Here is a 27,226-nt window from a genome sequence, read left to right as displayed (position 1 = left end):
TGACATATCTGCTTTGTGTTCATGTTTCAGCAACCACCTTGGGGCTGAATGTGACAAAGCAAGAAGATGGCCAAGATTAGCACCCAATATTCCCACCCTTCCAGGACTCACCACCTCGCTGTAAGGACCACGGACAGAGATCTCGATTGCATTGAGAACGGCCTCAGCAGGTAGGATGGGCTTTTAACTTCATGCCTGGAACAGGTTATTTCCATAGCTGATCTAGACCTGGGGGAAAGACTGCCTTTGCCTGTGGGCAAGCACAGGTTGGAGGGCGGGGTCTGTTCACAGCACTCCTTCTAACTTCATTTTCCATGTCCCTTACTCCTCACAACCTACACTGAAGTAGTTTTTATTCTCATTTTAGAGATGTGGGAGAATGAGGCCCCAAAAGTTACATAACTTTTGTAACGTTTTTTCTAGAAGGCAAGAAAATGAAGATTCATATGCAGCAGATTAAATTCTACTGTAAAAATGTCCCCAAACTGCCACACTTTCCCTTGTATACATCAAACATTTATTGGACTCTGTCTGTGCACCAGCCACTGCCCTGGGCACTGGGGTGGAGTACAGATCAGGTGCACTGTCCCTCACTTCCAGGAGAAGGCCAGGACTCAGCTGTGCTCATGTACCTGGGGGGAGTGGGCCATGCCTTGCCAGCAAAGCCATCGTCCCCATCAGTGACATCCCGACACAGGCAGCCACATGGAAACCTGGGACCTTGAGTTCTACTTCTAGCCCTGTTCCTAACTTACTAGTAGACCTGGGAAAACTCACTAACCCCTCCATGCCTCAGTTTCTTCAACTGCAAAATGGAGCAGCATTGGGAAATGGGAAATGGGAGAGTATCTGTTTGGTGCAAATGGACTTACATTTTTATGTTTCTTAAATTCTCAGTGAGTTGATTGAGTTGAACAAGAAGAGGCTTTATTTCCAATATTTATGTTATTTTTGTCTCACATATATAACACTTAAAAGCTCCCGCCCATGAAAACTGCATATTATCTGATGGCCACAAGTGCAATGACAGTCCCTCAATCCTAGCATCCCTGGCACTAGGCCCTCCTCCGTCGTTTCTCCTCACTAACTTATATATGTCACTTCCTCTCTCAGATGCACATTTGGTTTTTTCTACGTCTAGATGCTTTGTCCCAGCTCCTTAGCAACTCTGCTAATAAGTGATAGACAGCAATTTCCCTATCTTTGCAAACTTACGTAGTCTTCGGACCTCCACCTTCTGGGATTCAGGCAAAGGGAGGAAATCTCAAAGCATGGCAACAGATATTCCTTCCAACTCTTTTAAGTTGGTGCTCGGACCCAGGAAATTTGATAGACTCAGGGGCATCAGAATTTCTCACCCTACTCAAATTTCTCCCTCCTAACTGGCTGACTGTTAATACTTGTGTTCCACAACTGAGGACTCCTTCCTTTAGGTTAAGGCATTGCCCTTATTTAAAAGGAAGAGGAACACTGTTAGAACAGTTATCTGCTATTAAAACTTTGGCGTGCGTTAATAGTTTCTTTCCCACATCCGAGCTAATAAAACCCCCTGAAGAGGGGCTTCGAAGAGGATTGCGGTAGAGGGGAGAAGAGTCCCAAGCATGGAGCACAGCAGGAAGGCAGGCTCCCTGGGCAGCATCAGGCTCCTGGGATCTTGGGCCCAATGGGAGAAGGAAGAAGCTGTTAGGATCTAGAAGAATTTGAAGCAAATGGAACGTTCCCCCATTGCTCCCTTTTGCCTCGAGTGGGACAAAACCAGAGCATCTCGTGGAGCTTCCAGACTCCCTAGAGTCTCAGTCTGGCTCCTCCCAGTGAGACAGTCAGGAGAAGGCAGGCCTGGCGAGTGGGCTGGGGCTCCTGCCCAGAATGCCTGCTTGACCTGACACCACCATGAGCCAGCTCTGCCCGACTCGTCCTGGCTCTGCCTCAGCCGGTGGCCGACCAGCTCCGTCTGGCTTGCGGGCTGTTCAAGAGCCTCTGGCTTCCGAGAGCCTCGCTGTGGGCTCACACTGGGTCCATGCACACTCCGGGGATAGGTTGTCCACACAGCCAGCGCTCTGAAGTGATGCTCTTGGACAGTGCTCTGCCATCTCACGGGTGAGCAAATGCCCTTCCCTCCCCCACCCCCACCCCCAGGCCAGCGTGGTGACCAACAGCACAGGCTCGGGGTCAGACTGCCGGGTTTGAAAAGTGGCTCTGAAAAGCTGCTCAACAGCTCCAAGCCTCGGTTTCCTCATCTGCAAAATGGACTAGTACTGACCTCAGGGCAGGAATGAGGGTAAAACAGGGTAAAGCTTGGGGCACAGCCCCTGCCACGCAGTGAGCGCTTAATCGGTGCTCACTGCCGGTCTTGGAGATGCTGTCCCTCCTATGGGCTTTCTCTGGCGTCCCAGCTGAAGCCTTCTTCACCTCCTCTGACCTCAGATGGCCCCAGCTGTCCCGACATCTGGAACGGGCCATTTCCTGCCTGTGCCCACATCAGGCTGTCTCAGCCTGACCACTAGCCGAGTCTCAGTGAGCTCCACTTGGGGCCATGCCCAGCTACATACGTGGTAAAAGCTTGTTGACAGATTAGTACAGAATCCCGTGGAAACACTTGAGAGGTTTCAAAAGGAGAGAGAGGAAAAATGCTTCCTTCATGAGAAGCATTATCTCATGGAGGCAGGAGTGGGTTAACAGACAGAAGTTTCCAGAATGGCTCCTTAGCATAACCAAAGATTGAGAATAGGAGTTCAGGCTGGGGGGAGCAGCCTTGGGCCGGAAGGCTGGGTCCAGAGCCCTCCCCTGCTTCCCAGAGCAGCCCAACATCTGTCGATTCACAGACTAGTTTTCCCTGTAAGACTGATTTGAGCAAAGGACTCTGGCACATTCACATAAAATTTTTAAAGTTGCAAATCACTATTTGCAGGGAGGAAATGGTGTTTGAACAAATCGTAGATCTTTGCCTTGAAATTCCAATCCTTTTAGAAAACTTCTGGGAGAAATAATTATGAATGTGTGTCCTTAAATATTAATCACTCTTTATCCTCAATGATATCACACAGCTGTGCTGGGAACATATGCATTGGTGTGGTCCTTTGCTGAGTGCCCCCCAAAGCGGGGAGTATCATTTCCCCGACCCCTGAGACATCCCGCCTCCCAGGTCTTTCACCAAATTAGAGGCCCAGGTTTCTGTTTCTCTTTTTAAATCATTGGGCCCATTTTCCTAGTGAAGAGTCATAAGGAAGGATGAAAATGTTTCCTTTGAACAAAAAAATTAAGTTTACACCTTGAAAAGACCAGAAATAAAAATGTCTTGAATTTTGCTTTTTCTATTTAGATCTGTTTGGTTGACTCAGTTATTTGAGAGCTGTCTGGCATATTTTTGCAGATAATGCAATAGAGAAAGACTTCAGAGTCTGCCACAGAGAATTGCAGCTAGGACCGAGGGCACCCCAAACCCCAGATCAATCTCCTAGTGTAGCTATTTTAGGTGAGCTTTTGGGCATAAGGGGTTGTGTCCTACAGAGAAGAAGACTTCTTCATGCTTTACCCTGAACAGAGCCCAAAGCAATTACCACAAAAGAAAACCATTTTCAACCTGCTTCCCCAGGACCCAAGACAAAAATGCAGTGACTTCAGTTCCCTGGTCACATGTGGCCGGGGCAGTACCTGCCCATCCCTCTAGTTCCTCAGGGCTTGAGAGCAGGAAAAGTAAAATAAGGTATCATTTTCTCCACCCTTGTTCCAAAAGGCCACTTCTGTTTCCTCTTATGTCCCCAAAGTCACTGGAAGAAGACACCAGATCCACAGAGCACAAAGTTAATCACCAGTTCCCGTTCTGATGAGAACCTCTGCTCCCTCCCAGTGACGAAAAAGCTTCACCTTGTGGACATTAATTCCTCTGTATAAATAAACTCAGAAGATGAGCTTTACAGGTTGAAAATGACCTTGTCTTTCAAAACAGTCACTTCATTTTGTTTCACCAGTTGCCCTTGATCTTGCTAGTCACTAACTTCACAGGGCTTCTTCCTGCAAAGGCACCATCACCACGGAGAACTGGAGTCTGTGGGTAGAAGGCAACTTCAGGTTGTTCTGGCCTGATCTGCTTGTTTTACAGAGACCGAAGCCTGTTGAGTCCTGAGCCAGCTCCTGGCGGGACGGTACCTGGCCCGCACTCTCTCCTGCCTCTGTATTACCCTGGGAGGTTCTGGATCCCTGATCTTGCACTGATTGCCAGAAGTTTCTCCCTTTTGGCAGTACCTGTGTGTCCTTGGGGACACAAAATATCACCTCAGACATTTGGTTCCTCTCCTCCTAGCCAATCTCTCCTTCCGTCTACCTTGTAAAATCAGTTTCTCTGAGGAATAACTAATTGGGTTTGCTATTTAAATACACCCAGGCATTTAACGAGGGTAGAGACTATGGAGCTAGAAGAAAGACAGCAGGGTAGAACTCTGCGCATCAAGAAGCAAGTGGGGAGATGCATCAAGAAGAAAAGGCCCCTTGGGTCCCTTGAACTTAAATCGTATAAGACCCTTCCTATTCTTCACAGCTAAATATGCCTTTCTGGACTTGGGTGTTTGACCAATACTTAAATCAATATGAAATCAATTTTTCCTTTGTTTTCTTTTCGAAGAGCAGGAAAATTAAACTCAGGGAGGGTAAGTGACCAGCCCACAGTGCACTTAGTTAATAGGTGCTGGGGTAGGGATTCGAACCCAGGCCTCCGGGCTCCCCACTACGCCACCTTCCCTTCACGTAGGTGTCAAAGGTCTAGGCCACTCGCAGTAGCTCTCACTGCTGCCAGCTGCAGGCCTGCTTTGAAATCTGGGGTGAGTTCTGCCCTACTTACCCACCCACAAGCCCTGATATCATGGGCATTGAGTCCTTTGCTGCTGATGCAAATAAATCTGGTCTCAGGATGTGCCCCCCCACCCCCCCGCAATGAACAGAATCCAGACTAGGCAGAAATGCTGGGCCGCCTGCTCGGTGCCTAGAGCTCCCTGAGGAGGGAGCTGCTGGTGGGGACAGAACACCTCGTCCTGGGGTTGCCTCTAGATCTTCCGGGCACACATTCTGTGGCAGAGCTAGAGCCCAGCTGTTAGTTGCTGCCCGCACCCCAGCTCCCCACCCCCAAGCATGCCAGCTACTAGGATCCAGGCACTGGAGAGATGGACTCACTTGTCCCCCTGCCGCCGCCTCCTCCTGTAACTGACCCGGTGCCTTGCAACATGCATTCCCACCTTTGTAGTACGCAGAATATTAGAAGCGCGAGGGTATTGTAGCTTCCTAACTGCAGCAGGGCCTCTGGTAGGGTCTCTCATATGTATAAGGATGAGGTGTGAGTGGTCTCTTATGAGTATAGAGAATTCAATTAGGCGGTTTGGAAATAAAAAAGCCATGCCCACAGTAGTGCAGCCAGGGGAATCAGAGCCATGTCTCTAGTGGCATGCCACAGGGCTCAGCTCTCAGCCATGTCCTATTCAACTTTTGCTTTAATCAGTGCCATATATGAAAATACAGAAGGCAGATTCATGGAGTAGGTGAGAGCAGGCTTTGAAATGAGATGGAATGGCATACAAATCTCAGCTTTGCCGCTTGGCTGTGTGACCTTGGGGAAGTTACTTAACCTCTCTGAACCTCACTTTCCTCTCATACAGTTTTTATGTGGATTAAGTGATAAAATGTATGTGGCTGACATACAGCAAGCAGTCAATAAATGGCATATACTTTGGGTATCACATCTGTGAATGAGACGGGGTTGGGAGGACCCTGCATACCAAGGGTGCCAAAACATCAAGTGACTCAGATAAATGGGAGAGTCCAATACTTATTTCCAACAAATCAATTGTATATGCATAAGACAGGGCCTTCTGGCTTAGCAGCAGCACATGTTATAAGACATTGGGTTTTGCATGATAGTAGCTGGTGATGGGGAACCAAAAGCACGTCTTGGGCTCCAGTAACAGCAGGGTGGTTCTCAGTCTCTGTGCCCAGTCAGGCAAGAATACAGGAACCTGCTCACTGGAGAATGACCATGACAGGGAAGAGACTTGAACCTGATGAGGAAAGGCTGGGTGAGCTGATGCGTCTAGCCTGGGAAAACGAGGCAGCACAGGTGTGAGAGCTGTCCCTTCATGGAAGGCGGTCTTTTAGAAGATGAAGTTGCCTGACTCCATGTGGTTCCAGCAAAAAAAAAAAAAAAGTGTATCCTCGATATGGGGAAGCTGAGGGAGAGAAGAACCTGCTGGCAATCAGGGCTGTGCAGAGAAGACCTGGGGGAGCCATGGAATGGTAGTGAGCTCCCCATGCTGGAGACGGCAGGGAGGTTGCAGAAAGGAAGAGACAGCAGCTCGGCGGCTGAGATACGGGATTCTGACTTCGAATCGCTCACTGGGGAGAGATAAAGCCTTTACCCAGACATTAATTCTTGCTTGCCTCTTCAACCGTGTTGCCACCTTGTTAAGAAGGCCGATTGGGCTGGAATAGGTCACGTGATCGAATTAATTTGTCTTGCCTGGGCTCTTCAGGACTCTTAGAATGAAGTGCAAATCCCTGGAGGCCAATGCCTGGATGGCTTCTAATCAGGCTGATCAAACTTCAGCCCTAGGAAGTTTTAAAAGAAAGGGAAAGAAAGGAAAATTACGCCCCATCAGAGAGGTCTTATTCCAGGAAATTCAACAAACACGAGGCTCTGCTGATGCTCAGACTGAGCTGTGGACACCTGTCCTGTGGGTGCTGTTGCTTTTCGCCCTGAACTGCACAGGTGGGGTCCCCGCCCCCCTTCCCTCTGCATTACAGGGGACACGGATTAGGGCTTGGCAAAAGGGCACAGCAGAAATGGATCTCCATTTGAAAGCACTACACAAATGCACGTGGAGGGCTAGGCCAATTCCTTACAATATTGCCGGACCTTCCTCTTAACCAGTGGGCTCCTGCAGTACCTACACACTACGACAGAGGGCAAGGGAAGACCTCTTGAAGGAGGTGGCACTTGATCTGACTTTAGGAGATAGGATTTCAGTATGCAGAGATGTGTGTGAACCAAAATCCTTGTTCTGGAATCCTTGCATGGAAACAGCTGCTCTGGCTCCAGATGCAGGCCCGGGACCTCCCCCCCACCCCCAGTGCTCTAATAAGGACCATTTGCTGCTGGCTTGCCCTTTTCACCTGGGCTATGGGCAGTAGCCTCCTTGTCATAAAGGAAAGGCCACTTTCTCCTGAAAGCCAGGACCTGCTGGCTCCTGCTGGAGTAGGAACTGAAGTGGAGAGCTCTGGGCTGAGGATCTGTGACAGCAGCTTTCCTCTTTAAGCAGGGCATCTGGCCATCTCAGTCCTCAACGTGTCCAAGAGGTTGGAAATCAATGTCAAGGATGAGCTTGAAATCAATTTCGCTTGCTGCATATTTGATTTCCTAGGACCCACTTGCCATGTGAGGAGACACCGTCAGAACTGCAAGAAGGCATCGCCATGGAGACCAGCGGACTGGCTGAATCCAAGCGAAGCTCCTTCACCAGCCAGGGGCCTGCCAGGTAACCGACCGGTCTCAGCCCTCACCTTGGGAAAGGGCAGACGGAGGCAGAAAGAAGGTAGATAAGTCTCAGGAAGAAATGGTGGTTGAGGGTAGGGTTGCAGATTTGGAGAAGAAAGGGGCAGGAGAAGCGGAGTCAGAAATCTATCAGGGAGTCATTTCCTCTTGGGTCAGGTGTTCCGAGCTCAGAAAAGTCTAAGAAAAACTGCCTTTATCTGAAATTGCTCTCATAAAAAGTGATATTGAGGTACTTGCTCAATTCTGGAAGAATTCAGGGAAAAAAAGCCAACCAGAGAAGGTTCAGAAAAGAATTCAGAAGAAAGATCAGTCAGCTGTGGGAGACCGTTGGGTGGATCACAGTGGCACACAGAGGGCAATCGTGGCTCTGTCGGAAATAGCCCCTGGCAGGTCCTCACTCATATGGGTCTAGACTTCATAGCTTACGTCCTCGCAAAAGTATTTGAAAGATTAACTAGGCTCCGAGCTCTGTCTCCCTTCTGATGACATCTGTCCTCCGGCTTCAGTAGCTGTACCACCTGCAGGAAGTCATTTCACCTTTCACGTCTCATCTAAAGATGCATCTAGTAACATGAGGGCTACGGCAGAGCCCAGCGCTGCCTCACGACGGGCGCTCAACAAATGTTGGGCTCATTATTTCCTTCCACTGATTTTTTTTTTTTTTTTAACCAAAGCCAGAGTTTCATACAGTCATGTGTTCTACAGGTTTTGCTTAAGAGTACTGCAAAAAAATTAATTTAGTTATTCTTCATGTTTTTCATTGTGGAGGATTATTTATTTCACTAGCCACTTATAGCTGGGCATTTAAGTGATTGCCAGTGTTTTTTGTCTTAACTAATAAAATGTCTTATTAATAAAAGGCCTGTTGATCGTAAGTTAGAGAACACCTTCAACTAACTAGCTCAAATGAAAAGGGTAGGGCTGGGGCAGGGGCTGGTATAAGCTAAGATCCAGGCCACCTTGTGGAAACGGAGCCAGTGGGGCTCATAAGGGGCCGTGGGGAAGCAGCTGCCTTCCCTCTCTCGTTTCTCTAGCAGCATTTCATGATCTGTGTGCTTTTTTCCTGCGTGCGTCCTACGTTTCTGGCTTTCTCTGCTCACACCTCAGCAGTCACAGGCCGAAAACAGCCTTCACCATATGATCCTGAGTTGAAACACCCAACCCCATCTTGGAGTGGTTTTTAGTTCAGAGGCTTGAGTGACTCTCTGTGGGTCAGTCGTCCTTCCCCAAGCCTGTTGGCTGAGGCTGGAGCTCTGGGGAGTATGACCTTGCTTCTCCCCCTCAGCAGAGGGAGGACGTGGGTGTGGGGAGTGTCAGAGCAGAGAGGTTAGGCTGGGCAGGCACCTTGCCATTCATCTGCAGCAGCTGCTGTAAGCATCTCTGTTCGTGGGATGTTCCCTCACTTCAACTTATTCCCTTAGGCTATGGTCACAAGTGTGTGATGGGGATCAAGGTACGTGACAATTCATGACTCCATGCCAGGTTGCTCAGAACTGATTTCTTGGGGACAGTGGCATGCACAGTGGCTGCCAAGTCAGGAAAGCTGAACGCCAAGAAACAGTTGAGTCTGTCTTTCCGTTCCCCCCTGGCCAAGACGGGGAAGCAAGAGGCAGGGCTGAGGAAAGCTTTTTTACAGAAAACTGAAGCTAAGATGAGCTCTGGGCGTGTGGACTGCCTGGTCTCAGGTGCTTGAGGCCCGGGTGGCGTCCGCTCCAGTAGAGAGGTCAGGGCATATTGCAAAGGAACTTCTGCACAGGGCTGGGGAGAAAATAAGAGTTTGTATGAAAAGCAACTCATAGGACAAGGGTTGGGGAAAGAACCTAGGTTGTATCTGGGTGCTTGTTCCTTTATACCTTGCTCTGAATTTTATCACTATTTGGAAATTGTATTTTTTACTGTTCCTATGCTTACCAGTCATAACAAAGAGCTCTACATGGGGCAGGAGGAAAGATGAGCAGAAAAGCTTGCTAATAGCCCATTGGCAGGATCATGCCTTTGATGGAGTCCAGGTGTTATAGGGATAAAGCCATAATGAAGAAACGTCCCTTATGATGGAAGCTCCGTCCCAGGTGGCAGAGGCGGAGGGAAGAAAAGGCTCTGGCGAGTGGGGGGCAGGGGGTGGCGTGCAAACCTGAGCCCGGCCCTGGGACCCACATCCTGCCGGCATCTCTACCCCTGCCCCAGCCCTCTGGGAGGGGGCTTCCGTCTCCTTCCGCTCCGCCCTCGCTGCGGGTCTGTGCCCTTCCAGGTTATCACGCCTCATCATCTCGCCGCGCGCCTGGGCCGCCAGGCACTTACGCCATGAGGACCAGAGGCCTGACTCTTTCCTGGAGAGTTTCCGCGGAGCCGAGCTCAAGGAGGTGTCCGGCCGCGAAGGCCGTGCCCAGTCCAACACGGGCAGCCAGGGGCCGCCAGACAGAGGGAGAAGGTGAGGGAGGTGGGGCTGCCTGCCCCAGACGGGGAGGGAAGCACCTGCTGCTCCTTCCGTGCAGCGTGGATTCCCCCCCCCCCCGCAACGGGTGGCCGGGAGCACCAGTCCCTCAGCTGTTCCCTGAAGAAGGGGTCTGTCCTGGGGGAACACTGCATGCTCTAGAAGTCTCCACACGAGCCCAAGAAGCCCTGCGGGACCGGAAACCCTTTAACCAGAGGCCCCAGCCTCATGGGCGGCTGACCCTGTCCTCCGCGGAGCTCCCGCTAGCGCCCCCTGGAGTTGGTGCTCTCAGAATCGCACCCGGGACGTTAGCCTCACCAATCTCTCCGCCAAAGGACCCTCATCCTACTCACCTTGCACTGTGACCCACCTTGCTAAAAAATTGGGGCTCTTGTACCACGAACCTCAGGGAGTACCTAGACGGTACCCACAATTTTATGGATGGGTATACGTACATTCTTCTGGGGATAAGGTCCAAAGGTTGGTTAGAACTTTCAAGGGGAACCGTCCTCGCCCCAGTTGGTTTAAGAGCCATGGGGAGCGCAGTGGGTGGGAGTAGGGTGGGGGATGGGGAGAGTTTGCTTTTTGGTAGGAGAAGGGTCTGCAGAACAAGGGCTCTGAGCACCGTGCACGGCCCCCTGCCGCCGGGGAGCTTGTGGCTGGCGCTGTCTGGTGCCTGCAAGTAGAGAAGTATGCAGGGGCTGGACTGACACCCCCCAGTCCCCCTGCCCCCCCGCACAGAGCTGCTGCCTCCCCTCCCCCTCTTCCCGCGTTCTTGAGAAGTCACCCCAGCCTCTGGTGGGCGGGGAGACCACTGGGCGACCGTGGCTTGAATCCACTGTCGCTGAACAGCAGAGGGTCTCTTTAGGACCCTTGGGGCAGTTGGGGGAGAAGAGGTAACACGTTCAGGGGAAGCAGACCTCCTCTCAGACTCACAAACAGGAGGACACTTGCTCAGAACCTGTTTTAAGGAAAAAGGAGCTTGAAAAAGATTTTTTGGCTGAATTCTCTAGGTTATGCCAGGGTTTAGAAGACGTAAAGTGTGAAAAAAGCAGCATGATTGTTGCAGAACAGACAGTCCCTATATAATTTGCTAGAGAAAATGCTGTCTGTTTTGGAGTCAAAGGAACAGAAGGGCTCGGTTGTGGGCCCCTCGAAAAGGCAAAGAAAGCCCCTGGGGAGTAAAGGCCGTGAAGCCTCAGGGGAAACAGATGAATCTTTCTGGAACTTCGATTTTATTTCCAGATTTGGGGTAGGGGTTATGTTTATTATAGGTTATGCAGTGCATTGCAAAATGTACAAGATGTACAAGCGTATTTAAGATAAAATATGAGAGTTCAAAGAAATGTCTTGCCAGAGACATTAGGAGACCTACATTAGTCTTCTCTGCTGGGGAAAGGTGTGAGAATCTCTGGCTGAGAGGCGGAGGCCCAGTGGAGCAGCGTTCTCAGGTCCCATTTCCCATGAGCTTGGACTATAAACCCTCGGGCTCCCTGGGCTGTGGGAAGGGGACCGTGGAGGGCCTGGGTGCTGGCTGGATGTGTGCAGGGCCATCCCAGGTTCCCAGGGCCGGGCATCCCAGGCTGTGAGGGAGCACCAGGACCACGAGGCCCACATGCTGTTCGCTGCTAAGCCAGAAAGACAGGAGGGATGGCAGCTAAGGAAGAAGGGAGGGTGGAGAAGGAGGAGGAGGAGGAGGAAAGAGTGGGGGAGGAAGGGAGGTTTGCTAGCAAGCCAGCCAGGCTGGTTCGGTTCCTTTTAGGCAAGCAAAGACTTCCTTGGCTTAATTGATCAAACTTCTTCTCCACAACTTTAGACTCATGGAGATGAACATTGGACTTTGCCCATTTCCCTATGTGACCAGATTAATGCAGGGTTGACCCCATCAGAACCAGGTCCCAACTATGCCACCAATGCCTGGTCACTTGCTGGAAGGTTCAGAGTGGGCAGGTGAATGCAAAGGCGCAGGATGGGAGCAGATCAATCAGGGAGGCTTCCTGGGGGAAGAAGACTTTGAATTTTCAAGGCCAAGTCCCATCAGCAGAGCAAAGTTTATGCAGAGATGGGTCTTAGTTCTCTTGTGGGTTTGGCCCGATGAGATTATGGCAGATTATGGTGCAGCTCACGGGCAGCTGCACCCCAGAGAGCTGAACTTTCCTCCATAATCTCACAGTTTTGATTCCCCAGGGGATTTTTAGATGATCCGAACCAATCCTGAAACAAGCAGTTAGAGCCACATCCTGGATGGGGAGAGGGAGGCTTGAGAGGGATGAGCAGAGCAGAAGTACCAAAAAGGCATTTGGCTGGATGTTCAACATCATAGAACAGGTGCCCGGAGAGTCAGGCTGGAGTGTCACCAGTGCCTGGCTCTAGGCCCCGGGGTCCCCTGTCCTGTGAATGGTCTGCAGTCACCACAGACAGGCAAGCTGCCCTCTAGCCCTGTGAGGCCAGGCTGGCTTTCTAAAACCAGCTGTCAAAGATGCGAACTGGCAGGTGAGCTCAGGGAGGTCACGCCTTTTCCTAAAGAACACCACCAAGTACTGCTCAATCCAACTTTCAATAAACGTGCTGGGTTGTGAAACCAGCACCCACCTTCTACCAGATTCCCACATAGATCCGGGGTGGCAGGCCCTGAAGTTCTAAGATGAACATGGGGCAGGGGAAGGGGGAGGATGGGCTGAAACCTGGGGCAGCTCTACCCAGAGTCCATTTTTTGCCCTGAGAACTGGAAGCGGCGCCTCTTATGGGGCCAAGGGAAGGGCCCTGTGACAGCCACGTCTCTGCAGAGGGGGCAGCAAGTTGCTGCTGCTGCTAACTATGTCCATTCTGGTCCAAGGAGCTTGGTCTGTTCACCCAGGAGCACCCGAGGGCAGGCGCCACGCCGGGTGGTCTCTGTGCCCCCCCATAGTACCTGGCCCACTGCCTGGCACATGCTAAAACTGGAGGACATTGAGAGGAATCGAGGCTAGGATGCTGGATGGGATTCAAAGAGTTAATCCTCACTTATTCAGAAGCCTCAGTTTACCCAAGTGTTCATCCTCTCCCCTTCACCAACACTAACTAGTCACAAAAAAATGTCTGTCCCTGACAATAACAATTCTGTCTGTTCAAGCTGTGTGGAAGGGCCCGTGAGACAGGGGATGGGAGTCCCAGAATAACCGCCTGGGGGCAAGGGGTCCCCAGCAATTGGACTTGAGTTCAGATTCCCATGCTGTGCTCTCTTTACCTCCCCGCAGTGACTGGCCCCTGGCCAGAAGCAACACCAATGCCTGCAACAGCTCAGAGAAGGAGTGAGTGCCTCTGCTCCCTCCTGCTCCCTGCGGCCAACCGCCTCCCTGTAGACACCCTAGCTTTGTACTCTGACTTCCCCCAAACCCCACCAGACCATTCTAGAATCCTGCGCCTTCCATTGGAAACCCATCCCCGTGGACAAATGGGGAGAGGGACCTGGTCTGTGTGACTTCTTTGGGCAGGTCATTTTATCTCTGTGTCTCTCATTGTTCTTATCTAGAAAGGGAAGGGGTTGGATCGGTAAACATTTTCAGTGCTAACACCTCTGTTGCTATGTATCTGAAGATGCAAAGCTGGAGTCCCTTTACAGAGCAGTGGATAATCTTCATGATGGGAATGCACTTTCCATTCTACATCCTCAAGCTCCTTGTGCCAGTGAAGTGCCCTTGTCTTAAGGCCAATTCAGGCCAATGTGGAGGGCATGATCAGGACCGTGGAAAGAGGAAATTTAAATAGTTCCGGAGATTAGCCTCTTGAAACCGTGACCCACTGTAATTCCTTCCTATCACCCGATGCTGAGCTGGCAGAGCAGTTTGATGTGTGATTCTGGCAACATCACCCAAGAGCCCAAGCAGACAGTGTGCGTATGTGTGTGACCATATTTGTGTGTGAACACGTGTGCGTGTGTGCCCCGTTCTCCAGCCTTCCTTTTTGGAACACCATGGGGGTAGGTAGCGGAGGGGGGTCTCAGTTGGAGCTTAGGGGAAAACCATCAGTATCAGCCAAGAAATTCCAATTGACTGAGAACTGTGCTGAGGCTTTTTCTTGTTATTTCCCTTTGTTCTTCTGATAGAACTTCTTTCCATTTCCCTCCGTGAACCTTAGTTGCATTTTGGGGCTTTTTTGTTTGTTTTTTAAGTGTATTTTTTTAATTGAAGTGAGGTTACAATGTTGTGTTAGTTTCTGGAATACAGCAAAGTGATTCAATTACACATACATATATTCTTTTTCAGATTCTTTTCCATTATGGTTTATCACAGGATATTGAATATAGTTCCCTGTGCTATACAGTAGGACCTTGTTGTTTATCCATCCTATATATAATAGTTTGCATCTGCTAATCCCAAACTCCCAGTTGATCCCTCCCCCATCTTCTCCCCCTTAGTTGCATTTTGTTTACATAAATTGGGACATCAAATCCAGAGACCCAAATGCCAACAGTCAAGAAAAATGAAATGATTTAATCTGCAAAATGACAGCTACTGTGATATGTGTTTGTTGCCCTTGGAAACCTGGTGTTGAGTCCCACAGTCAGGCAAAGGCTCAGGGCACCAGAAACCATGGGTAGAGGTCTTGTGGGTGGGTCTCCAGGCTTCTCCATCCTGGGGCTGGGATGTGGGCAAGGATGGTGTGGATACCGTCAGCTACATCAGGCTCTTATAAATCTTTTCAGATGGGCTCGTATCGTGGGTCCACACTGCAGCCAAGGACCGAGGGACAAAATTGGGGGCTGCCCCCAAATGGAGCCACCTGGGTACAAAGATACAGAAGTAATTCTTATGGACACCTTCCCCCATTCTTCCACCACATTTCTAGCATTTTCACTTAGTCCCATGGGTTCTGAAAATTTCTTTCTCCCGATCAATCTGTTCTCAGCCAAAACCAGCCTCGTTTTGTAGCTCTGTGTAGGTCCCCTGGGGCAGTGCTGGGTGGATTCCGGGACACAGCTGGATGGCACGGGGTCTTCCCTAGGCCCTCAGCAGGTTGGTAGCCAGAGGAAAGTCCAAGGCTTGTAACTTGGGGCCACAAATCCTGAACAAGGGTGGCAGAGCCTGGTGTAATTAAACTCCCAGCACGGCTAAGTGTGCCCGATAAGCTTGTGGGCAGCGCCCTCTGCTGGTGTCTTGACATTAAGACTTCAGCTGCAGAAAGACCAGTAGATTCAAGAGAACAGAGGATGGGTGAGTGTCCTTGCTCCTCTTATTTAAAGATTCTAACAACTTTTGTTCTTAGTTTATTAATATGCTCATTGTCAAAAACTTATAAAACACAGAAAAGCACCCACGAGCATACACCCATAAAAAAGTACACTTTATGTTAGCAGTTGAACTCCATTATCAGAGACAACCCCTCTTCACATGTTGGCAAATATCCCTCCAAGTTTTCTCTAGGCATATATATTGAATAGATAGATAGATACATACATAGATACACAGATACATAGACAGATGCAATATGTTTAATGTATGTACTGGTTAAGAGCATTTGCATCCCAACTCAACCACCTAAGAGCTTTGTGACCTTGAGCAAGTTACCTGACCTCTCTGTGCATCACATTCCCGACTTGTGAAATAGGGATTGTAATTGGCGTCTTACAGAGTTGTGTTAAGACTAACTGTTCTAATACATGTGAAGTGCTTACAACAGTGCCTGGTACGTAGTAAATGATCAATCAATATTGACTACTGTGGGAAGCAGAGTAATTTCACTACCACAACCTCACCAAAAATGTTTCCATCCTAATCCCTGGAACCTGTGAGTAGATGATTTTACATGACAAAGAAGACTTTGCAAATGTGATTGAATTTAAGGACATGCAGATGGAGAGATTATCCTGGATTATCCAGGTGGGCCCAATGTAATCACATGAGTTCTTAAAAGCACAAGCGGGAGGTAGGAGAGTGAGTCAGAGATATGAGACGGAAGGAGACGAGATTCCCAGTGTGAGTGGGACCGTCCTGTCATTGCTGGCTTTGAAGATGGAGGAAGCAGGGAGGGAGGCATGAGCCACGGATGCAGCAGCCTCCAAAAGCCAGGGATAGCCCTCCATCTACAGCCAGCAGGGAAACAGGGACCTTGGTCCTGAGCTTCCAGGAACTGAATTCTGCCTGCAATCCCAGTGAGCAGGAAACAGATTCTCCCCAGAGCCTCCAAAAAGGAACACAGCCTGAGGGCATCTTGATTTTCATCCAGTCAGATTATACGACTTCTTCCAATCTCCAGAACTGTAAGAGAATAAATTTGGGTTGTTCTAAGATACTACACTTGTGGTAATTTGTTATGGCAACAGTAGAAAACCAATAACACAGCTTTCGATCCCAGAGGTGGAGTGCTGCTGTAACAAATACCTAAAATGTGGAAGTGGCTTTGGAATTGACCCTAGGCAGGATCTAGAAGAATTTTAAGGAGCATGTTTTTTTAAAAAAAGCCTAAAACCAGCTGTCATGTTTTTTTTTAAAAAAGCCTAAAACCTGTTGCTTTGAACAGGTTGTTAAAAGAAATATGAATGTTAAAGACTCTACCAGTAGCACAGGGAGATCAGCTTGATGCTTTGTGACGACCTAGAGGGGTGGAATAGGGAGGGTGGGAGGGAGGCTCAAGAGGGAGGGGATATGGGGATATATGTATATATATAGTTGATTCACTTTGTTGTGCAGCAGAAACTAACACAACATTGTAAAGCAATTATACTCCAATAAAGATATAAAAGAATGGGGAACAATCATCAGAAAAAAAACCTCTACCAGTGAGGGTTCAGAAGGAAAAATGGGGAGCATTACAGAGAAAAACCTAAGTTGCCTACATACTTAATACCTAAATGATTGAAACAGACTATTAGTAGAAATCTGGACTTCAGGGGTGCTGCTGGTGAGGGCTCATAAGGAAGTGAGGGGCAGGCTATTAGAACCTGAAGGAAAGGGGATTCTTGTTGTTCAGGGGCGAAAAGCTTAGCGGGATTATGTCCCACAAGTATGGGGGAAGCAGAATTCATATGCAATGAGCTTGAATATTTAGCTGAGGACATTTCTAAGCAAAGGTATTGAGGGTGCGGCCTGGTTTATTCTTGCTGTCTATGGTAAAACTTAAGAAAGAGACTGAGGGAAGAACTGATAAATGAAAAGGAAACAAGACTTGATGATTTGGGAAGTTCTCAGCCTGCTCAAATGGCAAAAGATGATAAGTTTTAAAAACTCACTGTCAGGAAAGCATGCCTTCAGGAAAAAGCTGAGGATGCGGCTGAACTTTTGCTAATAACTCAGAGATCAAAAGTTCTGAGTATTCAGTCACATAAAAGACCCTCTGAAGAGACCGAGGGTGTGAACCATGGCTCATCTCAACAGAAGCCAAAAATAGAGAAGAGATTTCTCAGAAAGCTCTGTGGATGAGCCTCTGTCTAGTGGAGTGGATCCCTCTGGTATACATGACCCATTAAGTTCTAGAAGATTTTATGGCAGCAGAAACGGGCCAGCTTGAACCTGAAGGATAGAAACAGTACAAAATGAAGGAAAACTGTTAGACCTCTAAATTCTAGATGCAGAAAGCAGGCTGATAAAAAACTACTCAGCTACAAACAGGTGCTACCTTTCATGAAAAAGGAAGGATGACTGAGGGCGGAGCCATGAGCTATAGAGGTTGATTCTCAGGCCTTGAAACATACTGGCCGATGGCCCTGCTGGATTTCGAAATCACTTGGAACCACTGACTCCTTTTGTCCTCCCATCTTCTCCCTTGTTGAACTAGAATATCTACATCTGGTGTCCTATGCCTGCTCCTGCATTGTGTTTATGGAGATGATTCGTTTCTTTAGTTCCACAGGTAGGGAGGACTCGTGTCTCAAATGATTCACACTGAGTCCACACACACCTGATTTAGATGATGAGATTTGGGACTTCTGAACTGATGAGACTTAGGTGATAATTTTGGACTCTGAGTTGATGCTCTAATGGGGTGAGGCTGGGGGATCTTGGAATGGGGGTGAAGTCATTTTGCACATGGGATGCAAGGAAATCTTTGAGGGGCAGTGAAGACTGTAGTAGGTAGCCCGGAGGTTCCCATATGCTAATCCCCACATCCTGTGACTATGTTACCCTACACGGCAAAAGGGACTTTGCAGGTGTGATGAAGTTTAAGGACCTTGAGATGGGGAGATTATCCTGGCTTATCAAGGTGGACCCAGTCGAATCACATGCATCCTTAAAAGTGGAGAACCTTTCCCAACTGCAGAGAGATGGCATCTTGAGAAGGACTCAACCCGCTGTTGCCGGCTTTGAAGATGGAGGAAGGGCACCATGAACCAAGGATGCAGCAGCCCCTAAAAGCTGGGAATGTCCTCAGCTTGCAGCCAGCAAGAAAATGAGGATATTGGTTCTATAATTGCAAAGAACTGAATTCTGCAAACAATCCAAGTGAGCAGGAAACAGATTCTTCCCTAGCGTCTTCAGAAAGTATTACAGCCCTGCCAACACCTTGACTTCGATGAGACCCCAGACCTCTGACCTACAGATCTGCAAGATCATACATTTGGGCTGTTTTAAGCCACTAAGTCTGTGGTAATTTGTTCTGGCAGCAATAGAAAACTAGTACAGCTATTATTAGAAAATCTTTTGTAGTCTACTTTTTAACTTAGCAAAATCTGAGGAACATTTTCCCCTGTCACTGAATATTCTTCCATAACGTCGTTGTAAGTGGCCTCGTAGAATTCTGTGGTTGATGAAGAATTTCCTCTGTTGTATGATTAGATTGTTTATGCTGTGGCTATTAGAAATAATGGTGGTGATGATTCTTCTGTATGCATGTTTGCACACATCTTTGATTATTTCCTGGGGAAGTGCTGTGTATAGTGCATTGGTCCTTTTCAACGAGTGTTTAATTAGCAGACACTTATTTCTCAGCCCTTCCTTCCTCCAGGGGAAGGAACAGGGGAATCAGAAGGGCCTGCGGGTGATTCCGGGGGTGCCCTGAGGCAGGCAGGGTCTTTTACCCTCCACTTTTGTTTCCTCGGCTGTTCAGTGGGCAAAATGCATGCCTTGCAGAACTACTCTAACCGTTAATAGGTAACCCTTGTAACTGTGTCCAGCCCATAAGACATGCACTAACGAAGGGGAAGCAGAGTAAAGCTGTGTGTTGAGGAAACATCTGCCCTTACAGGCCCTTCCTGCTGATGTAGACAGGAGGGCGAGGCCCCACCTGCAACGCCACATCCAGCAAAGTCTGGAAGCGTCTGAGCGTGGCTGCATTTGCCTCAGACGACTTGAAGACTTGCTGCTGCACAGCACACCTGTGCCTGCCTAAGGGTCTCGCTTCCTTTCTGTCCCCTGGCTTTCCCATCGAGGGCCAGGTTTTCATGTGACCCCAGAACAATGGAAAGGCCACCCCCTTTCCTCAGAACAAAGAGCGTTCCATGTGACTCCCAAAACTCTGAGTGACTTTTCCACCCTAAAGGTGTGGATTTGGGTTTATTTCCCATTACCTCAAAAGTTTCCAGTCTCAAGCTGCTTGTGATTTTCTAGGGACTCACGGAAATAGGTCAGAAATTGTAGAATATTAGACTGAACCATTGTGTACATTTCAATGTATACAATGGATACTTCAGTGGAGGTGGTACCCTCACCCTTCAGGAATAATAATAATGATATTATTCATGAAATCAACAACCTCATTTCATCCCAGTGTGCTGGAAAGATTGGTTTCCTGCACCACGCCTTCTCCCCCGTGTCACTGTGGCCTACCCTCTCCCCGTGGTAATGACCTTGGTATATGAAAATTGCTATATGTCACCCAGTGTCATCCAATGACAAGGCGAAAAAGGAGAAAGAAAAAAAGAACGAGAAAAAGGAAAACGCAAAAAAGGAGGAGTGAGTACTGAGAGAAACTGCCCGCAAAGAGGGGGTTCCATGGTCAGAGCAGGCCTGGGTCCGCACCACCCGGCCCCGGCCCTGGGGAGGAGAGAGATGCCGTCAGGCCTTAGGGTCAGCCCTGGAGAGAGGGCTGCTTAGGGCTGCAGAAGAGGAGTTGGTCTCAGGCAGGGATCAGGCCTGCTGAGATCACGTGAGGGTCTCGTTCTGCAGGGAAAGTTGGGGAACCCAAAGCAGGGCTGGTAGGTAGGCAGGTTTGTCTGCAGCCTCAGGTGAGCAGTTCGGGGGTTCCCTGGGAGCTTGCTCCGGTGCCCTCCCCTTGGGCATTCTGTTTGCCCACAAGGTGGCCGTCCACACAGTGGGGTATGTGGAGCCCTTTTCCTGGGCACTAGAAAACACTATATTCACAAACTTTAATCCAAACCCAGTGGCAATGAGTGTTGGGAACGTCCAAAGCCCTGTCAATCAGCAGCTGATCTTGGACTTGCTGAGTTGAGGTGAAAGCAGAAAGGCAACTCAGGGTCTCCTCTGGGGCGCGGGAGCAGCTCTGCAGGCCTAGGCGGGCATGGGGGGTAGATGGGGTGGGGGAGGAGACGCATGGGCCCAAAGAAAGATCTCTAGTACTGCCTATAAATTCCAATCCTCCGAAAATCCTGAAAATAAACACCGAAAGCACCCTAAGCTATTTCTTCCATTCAATGTTGGCTGATACAACCTCAATGATTCCCAAGTTGGTGGGTTTTGGTGGAGAGGCAGGAAATGTCTTTAGAACATCTGCACAATTGCAGTTAGTGAGGTGGAGAGAGCACATTCCCAAGGGAGAGCTCCGGACTCCCAAGCTCCCAAGTTCAGTCCAGAGAGGCGCTGTCTCAGAACCACCCAGGGCAGTGATTAAATGCACATTTCCAGGCCCCAGTCCTGGAGGGGTCTGGCTGGGCCTGGGAGTCGGCATTTTCACAGAGCTCCCTGAGATGGTTCCAACATCACCGTGCTCCCTTTTCCTCCTCGGCATCCTGAAGGGTATGGATGATACCCCAGGACATGGGAATGTCATCACTGTGGTTTTGTAGTCACCAGTGGCTTCCCGAGGTGCTGAGCTGGGAGAGAAGGCCTTTGGAGTCTGCCCTGCTCCCAGCCTGGGTGGGGGCACCCATACAGGGACACCCATGTGACCCCCTGGGACTGACAGCACCCTATCTGGGAAGCCATCTCTAGCTGCTGCCCGCAGTTGCCCTGGGGTCTCTAGGCTAGGCCAGGTCTCTAAGCCTTTCCAAAGCTGTGGTCTTCCAACGCACCGTGCTGCTTGTATGTCGGTGTTCCCAGAAAGAAGAAGGACACCATCGTGGTGGACCCCTCCAACAACATGTACTATCACTGGCTGACCATCATTGCTGTGCCCATCTTCTACAACTGGTGTCTGCTCGTTTGCAGGTAGGGGCATGGGGCGGGGCCTCAACACAGCTCTGAGTCCCTGGCAGCCACCATCCAGCTGCATGTGCCTCAGTTCCTCCTGGGTTCCCTGAAGCACTGGTGGAGGCCTGGCTTTGAGATCAAAACCATGGTCCTGGCACCTTGGAGCCTCCTTAGTGGGGTCGCAGGAGGAAGATGCAAGGGCGAGCTGTTGCTCTTCTGAGGGGAAGTGGGAGGGGCTGGGTCACTCCTGAGCTGACCTGCAGGACAGGGATGCAGGCGCCCGGCGTCGTTCTCAGGCTGTCGGCTGTGGGCTTTGGGTTTTCTGAGCCGGTTGGGGTGCAGGGTGAGCTGCTGCTCTTGTGAGGGCAGCCGGGGCCTCGGGGTGCTCCCAAACTGCTAATTTGTGGGGGTAGATGTGGCTTGTTCTGTTGTTGATCTCCCAGAAGTTGTTATATCTTTGTTGGCATTTAAAGGCCCCAGAAAGGGCAAGTTCTCAGCCCCTTCATCTGAGGCCTGGATAAACTGCCCCCCAGCCGGGGGAGGGGAGCAGTCTTGTCGCTACTGCTGCGAGGCAACGGGGCCCACTCTTTGGGGTCAGTCCCAGCTCTTCTTAGGAGCTCGGTGACCTTGAGACAGAAAAGCTTCTGAGAGCCTGGGTCCCCTCATCGGGGCTGGGATGCTGATGCCGGGGTGCAACCCTGTGGGCTGTGCTGTTAGCGGGATGAGCTGACCCCGGGTTTGTAGCACAGAGCTGCTGCCCGCCGTGGTCCCTCCCCCCTACACACCTGCCCCTTCTCACACTTGTTTAGGGCCTGTTTTGATGAGCTTCAGTCTGGGTACCTGATACTTTGGCTGGTCCTGGACTACTCAGCCGACTTCCTCTATGGCTTCGATGTGCTGGTCCGAGCCTGGACAGGTGAGTGGGCCCAGGGCCGCAGACTCCACAGCGTGATTCGGGCGCCACCTGGGGGCCACAGGGCAGGTTCAGGGAGATCCAGAGTGGTAGTATCCCTTGGAGTTCCTCTTCTTAGACAGTCAGAGGAGCCAGGGCATGTTACCCCATGGCTTTTAGAGGAGGTGTAATATACTAAAAGTATATTTGTTTCAGAACTAAAATCTAAAACAGGGCCTAGGGGGAATATGACTTCCTTCAGATTAAGACAGGCTGGGACCTGGGACCCTCTACCAGAGTGTTTGCACTTGCCGCTAGACAAACGTCTCCTCTAGCAACAGGACACAAAGAATCTGTAAAGGACTAAAAATAACTACATGCATGTGCAGACCACCTAAGCCACACCTCCAGCCCAACCCACCAATCCACCCCCATATCCTTTAAGGGACAAGCTCCCCCCCACCCCTCAGGGAGCGAGCAAGGCCACCTGTTACTGTTTTCGCTCCCTTGTGCTGCAGCATGAGTCCCAATAAAGGCCTGAATTCCTCATCTGGACTCTTATCAATTTCTACTGATTAAAGAGTCCAAGGACCCCAGTCGGTAACAAGATCACCTCTAGTTGTGAGTGGGGGCTAAAGCCCCACCCATGCCTCAGTCTCCAAGCTGTGCCTCCTTGGGTCTCCTTTTTCTGATTTGCACAAAGGCATCACATAAGCTGGTGGAGGCCCTGCTTGTCATTTCCAAGATTTTTAAACTAAAAACTGTGCCATGGTTGTGGATATAAAAACCAGTAGATCACAGCAAAACCTCAGGGTGGCTTCATGGTGTACAAAGCATTCCAAGCACGTCTTGTTTTCTCATGAGAACTGCTGCAGAAGACAAGAAGTGTGGGCATGATTATCTCCATCTTACTGCTTTAGAAACTGGGGCCCAGAGATGCTGAGTGGCCAGCCCAAAGGCCACAGTCATCACCGAGCAGGCCAGATGGGTGCTGGCCCCCGCTCCAGAATTAGTGCCCTGCATCATAACTTAGAAGATCTCAAGAACACAGCTTGAGGCTTGCCTGGGTGACTTGGCCAGTCCTGGTGGCCTGCCACTCCATGGTTACATGAGCCTGTGGAGATGCAAGAGCCCCATGGGTGGCCGACTCGTTGGGGGGACTCCCTGCTTCAATCAGGCTTCAGTGGGACAGGCAGCCCTCACCCAGACATCGACCCCACCCCTTTTTGTGTTGGTACTGTCCTTGGCAATCTAAGATTCAGCAGAAGGCTGGGAGAGAGAGGAGAACAGGTGGGCACAGACACCAAGAGGCCATGGATCATACTCCAGGAGAAAAAATCGTCAGAATTGAGACAAGATTATTAAGGAGGTGTTGAGGAGTCCCAAGGCACACGAGTGCAATGTAATGATCTAGGCACTCAATAAACACAAGTGTAACCAAACAAATAGGGGACAGGGAGCTGGGAAGCCAGGTGTCCCTAACATGTGACAACAAACTTGTTGTTTGCTTTTCACAGAGGGGGCAATCCTACCTCTGTCTAGCCCTCGAAGTGTGGCCCTGGACCAGCAGCGTCACCTGAAAGTTGTTAGAGGTGCCCCAGACCTATGGGACCAAAGTCTGGGGACAGGTCCAGCTCTGTGACTTACAGAGCCCTTGGTGTGGTGCTGTTGCTCACCCAAATCTAAAAAGCATTTGTTATATTAGTCTCTCTACTCTTGTGCATGTTTGAAAATGAAAGAAAGAAAGGAAGAAAGAGGGAGGGAGGGAAAGGAAGGGAGAGAGGGACGAAGGGAGACGGCAGGTCATGGCCTATTTGGTGGATTTCACCAGTAATAACACCTCACGACTCCCAAGGTCCAGCCCATCTCCAGACTAGGGTGGGTCCCAGGCTTCATGTGTTTTCAGAGCCCCCTGGGTGACAGTAATGTGCAACCAGGAAGGAGAACCACTGTGCTCCTGGGCAAGGTTTTAAAAAGATAGGTTGTGAGACTTCCCTGGTGGCACAGTGGTTAAGAATCCGCCTGTCAATGCAGGGGACATGGGTTCGAGCCCTGGTCCGGGAAGATCCCACATGCCACAGAGCAACTAAGCCTGTGCACCGCAACAACTGACCTGTGCTCCAGAGCCTGTGAGCCAAAACTACTGAGCCTGTATGCTGCAACTACTGAAGTCTGCGCACCTAGAGCCCGTGCTCCACAAGAAGAGAAGCCACCGCAATGAGAAGCCCGCGCACCGCAACAAAGACCCAATGCAGCCATAAATAAATAAATAAATAGAGTTTAAAAAAATAATAATAAATATAAATAAAAAATAAAAAGACGGGTCATGCCCCATCAGTGACTGGTAAAGTCAGTTTGCTAGGCCATGACCAGTGTTTTCAATTTTTTTTTCATAAATTTATTTATTTTTGGCTGCGTTCAGTCTTCATTGCTACACGCAGGCTTTGTCTAGTTGCACTGAGCGGGGGCTACTCTTCGTTGCGCGGGCTTCTCATTGCGGTGGCTTCTCTTGTTGCGGAGCATGGGCTCTAGGCGTGCAGGCTTCAGTAGTTGTGGCACCCGGGCTCAGTAGTTGTGGCTCACAGGCTCTAGGGCGCACGGGCTTAGTTGCTCCACAACATGTGGGATCTTTCCGGACCAGGGCTTGAACTCGTGTCCCTTGCATTGACAGGCAGATTCTTAACAACTGCACCACCAGGGAAGCCCTCAAATTTTTTATTGTTAATATTTTCAAACATATACAAAACTGAGACAGTAGTATTATGAATCCCCACATACCCTTACCCAGCTCCAAATCTTATCAACATTTTGCTCATCTTTTTTCATTTATCCTCCCACTCCCTGTTCTTGGATGGAGTTTTTTAAGGCAAATCTCAGACAGTAACCATGTTAGCATGTAACCTTAACTAGGGGCCTATTTTTTAAGTATAACTTCCATTTATCTCTGAAAATTTAATAAGCATTCCTCACTACCATCAAATACCCAATCCACATTCAAATCTACCTAACTGATCTATGTTTTTAATTGAATAAAATAGATTAGATCGTTGAATAGAAAATACCAGAGTGCATTTCCTGTAGTAATGGTATGTGTGGTTTGTGGAAATTGTTCCTTTTGTATACGTATAACCACGTTTTGTGTGGTCTTGAGGTGAGATACCTTTCTGCAGGCCATGGTCATAAAAAGGCCTCTTTGTTGCCCACGTGATCTATCTTCTCCATCAGGCTTCCTGGAGCAAGGCTTGATGGTCACGGATGCCAACCGGCTGTGGAAGCACTACACAAAGACCTTGCACTTCAAGCTGGACATGTTGTCCCTGGTCCCCACGGACCTGGCTTATTTTAAGCTGGGCATGAACTACCCAGAACTGAGGTTCAACCGCCTACTGAAGTTGACCCGGCTCTTCGAATTCTTTGACCGCACAGAGACGAGGACCAACTACCCCAACATGTTCAGGATTGGGAACTTGGTCTTGTACATCCTCATCATCATCCACTGGAATGCCTGCATCTACTTTGCCATTTCCAAGTTCATTGGTTTCAGGACCGACTCCTGGGTCTACCCAAACATCTCAAACCCAGAGTATGGGCGCCTCTCCAGGAAGTACATTTACAGTCTCTACTGGTTTACCTTGACCCTGACCACCATCGGCGAGACCCCACCCCCCGTGAAAGATGAGGAGTATCTTTTTGTGGTCCTCGACTTCCTGGTGGGTGTCCTGATTTTTGCCACCATTGTGGGCAATGTGGGCTCCATGATCTCGCACATGAACTCTTCGCGGACTGAGTTCCAGGCCAAGAGCGACTCCATCAAGCAGTACATGCAATTCCGCAAGGTGACCAAGGACTTGGAGACACGGGTGATCCGGTGGTTTGACTACCTGTGGGCCAACAAGAAGACGGTGGATGAGAAGGAGGTGCTCAAGAGCCTCCCCGACAAGCTGAGGGCCGAGATCGCCATCAATGTGCACCTGGACACTCTGAAGAAGATCCACATCTTCCAGGACTGCGAGGCGGGGCTGCTGGTGGAGCTGGTGCTAAAGCTGTGGCCTGCGGTGTTCAGCCCCGGGGATTATATCTGCAAGAAGGGGGACATAGGGAGGGAGATGTACATCACCAAGGAGGGCAAGCTGGCTGTGGTGGCTGAGGATGGGATCACCCAGTTCGTGGTCCTCAGCGATGGGAGTTACTTTGGGGAGATCAGCATCTTGAACATCAAGAGGAGCAAGTCAGGGAACCGCAGGACGGCCAACATCAGGAGCATCGGTTACTCGGACCTGTTATGCCTCTCCAAGGACGATCTGATGGAGGCTCTCACTGAATACCCTGAGGCCAAGAAGGCGCTGGAGGAGAAGGGGCGGCAGATCCTGATGAAGGACAACCTGATCGACGAGGAATTGGCCAAGGCCGGGGCGGACCCCCAGGACATCGAGGAGAAAGTGGAGCACCTGGAGTCCTCCCTGGACACCCTGCAGACCAGGTTTGCACGGCTCCTGGCTGAGTACAGTGCCACCCAGATGACAATGAAACAGCGGCTCAGCCAACTGGAAAGCCAGGTAAAGATCGGCCTCCCGCCTGACGGGGATGCTCCACAAACAGAGGCCAAACAACAGTGAAGACGCAGATGTCTGTCTCCCGCTTCCCAGAGCCAGCTGTCAGTGTGATGCTACACGGCGCGGGACTTGGCCGGGGTTGAATTCCAGCTTTCCTCACCCTTTGCGAGCTGCATGGCCTCAGTTTCCTCATCTAGAAAATGGGACTCTTTACATCTGCCCCAGTTAAGTGGCAGATTGCTGTGAGCTCCACAAGAAACACTGCATGCAGCAGGGCTTTGTAAAGTGTGAGGTGTCCTCTGATCAAGAGTATGAAAGTGTGAGCACAAAACTCTTAATTTTTATCCACAGGGAATTTTTAGACTTTTGAACTTCATTTTTTTTTTTTTGTAAGTGGAAGATTATTTAGTCACCCACCCGCTCCTGCCCCTCACTTCACCCCCTTCTGCTGAGGGAGATGTAACAGAATCTGAAGTACATGTGGTAACTCAAATTTGATGCACGAGACAGTTTGGGGCTTGTTTCTGACTCTGGTATATC

The 27,226-nt window shown here is 49.8% G+C and overlaps 1 protein-coding gene across 1 annotated transcript; it reads left to right on the top strand.

Moving 5' to 3' along the window:
• The first annotated feature begins 65 nt into the window (after positions 1 to 65).
• CNGA3 (cyclic nucleotide gated channel subunit alpha 3) lies at positions 66 to 26,749 on the top strand. The gene is made up of 8 exons (XM_007197413.2): positions 66 to 170; positions 7,401 to 7,514; positions 9,780 to 9,959; positions 13,199 to 13,251; positions 19,765 to 19,828; positions 21,152 to 21,259; positions 22,051 to 22,157; positions 25,359 to 26,749. Exons 1-8 carry the CDS (start codon positions 67 to 69, stop codon positions 26,747 to 26,749), a joined length of 2,121 nt encoding a protein of 706 aa, XP_007197475.2. The 5' UTR covers position 66.
• The last annotated feature ends 477 nt before the right edge of the window (positions 26,750 to 27,226 follow it).

The sequence above is a fragment of the Balaenoptera acutorostrata genome, chromosome 12 (assembly GCF_949987535.1).
Source record: "Balaenoptera acutorostrata chromosome 12, mBalAcu1.1, whole genome shotgun sequence".
In the NCBI taxonomy this organism is placed as follows: domain Eukaryota; kingdom Metazoa; phylum Chordata; class Mammalia; order Artiodactyla; family Balaenopteridae; genus Balaenoptera; species Balaenoptera acutorostrata.
This window is presented reverse-complemented; position numbering and strand designations above follow the sequence as displayed.

What these genes read in the sequence shown, in the direction of transcription:
- CNGA3 (XM_007197413.2), top strand. Translation starts at nt 67, where the DNA reads ATGGCCAAGATTAGCACCCAATATTCCCACCCTTCCAGGACTCACCAC. An exon ending in ATTGAGAACGGCCTCAGCAG is followed by an intron (nt 171 to 7,400) that starts GTAGGATGGGCT and finishes TTGATTTCCTAG; the next exon opens with GACCCACTTGCCATGTGAGG. An exon ending in CCGCCAGACAGAGGGAGAAG is followed by an intron (nt 9,960 to 13,198) that starts GTGAGGGAGGTG and finishes ACCTCCCCGCAG; the next exon opens with TGACTGGCCCCTGGCCAGAA.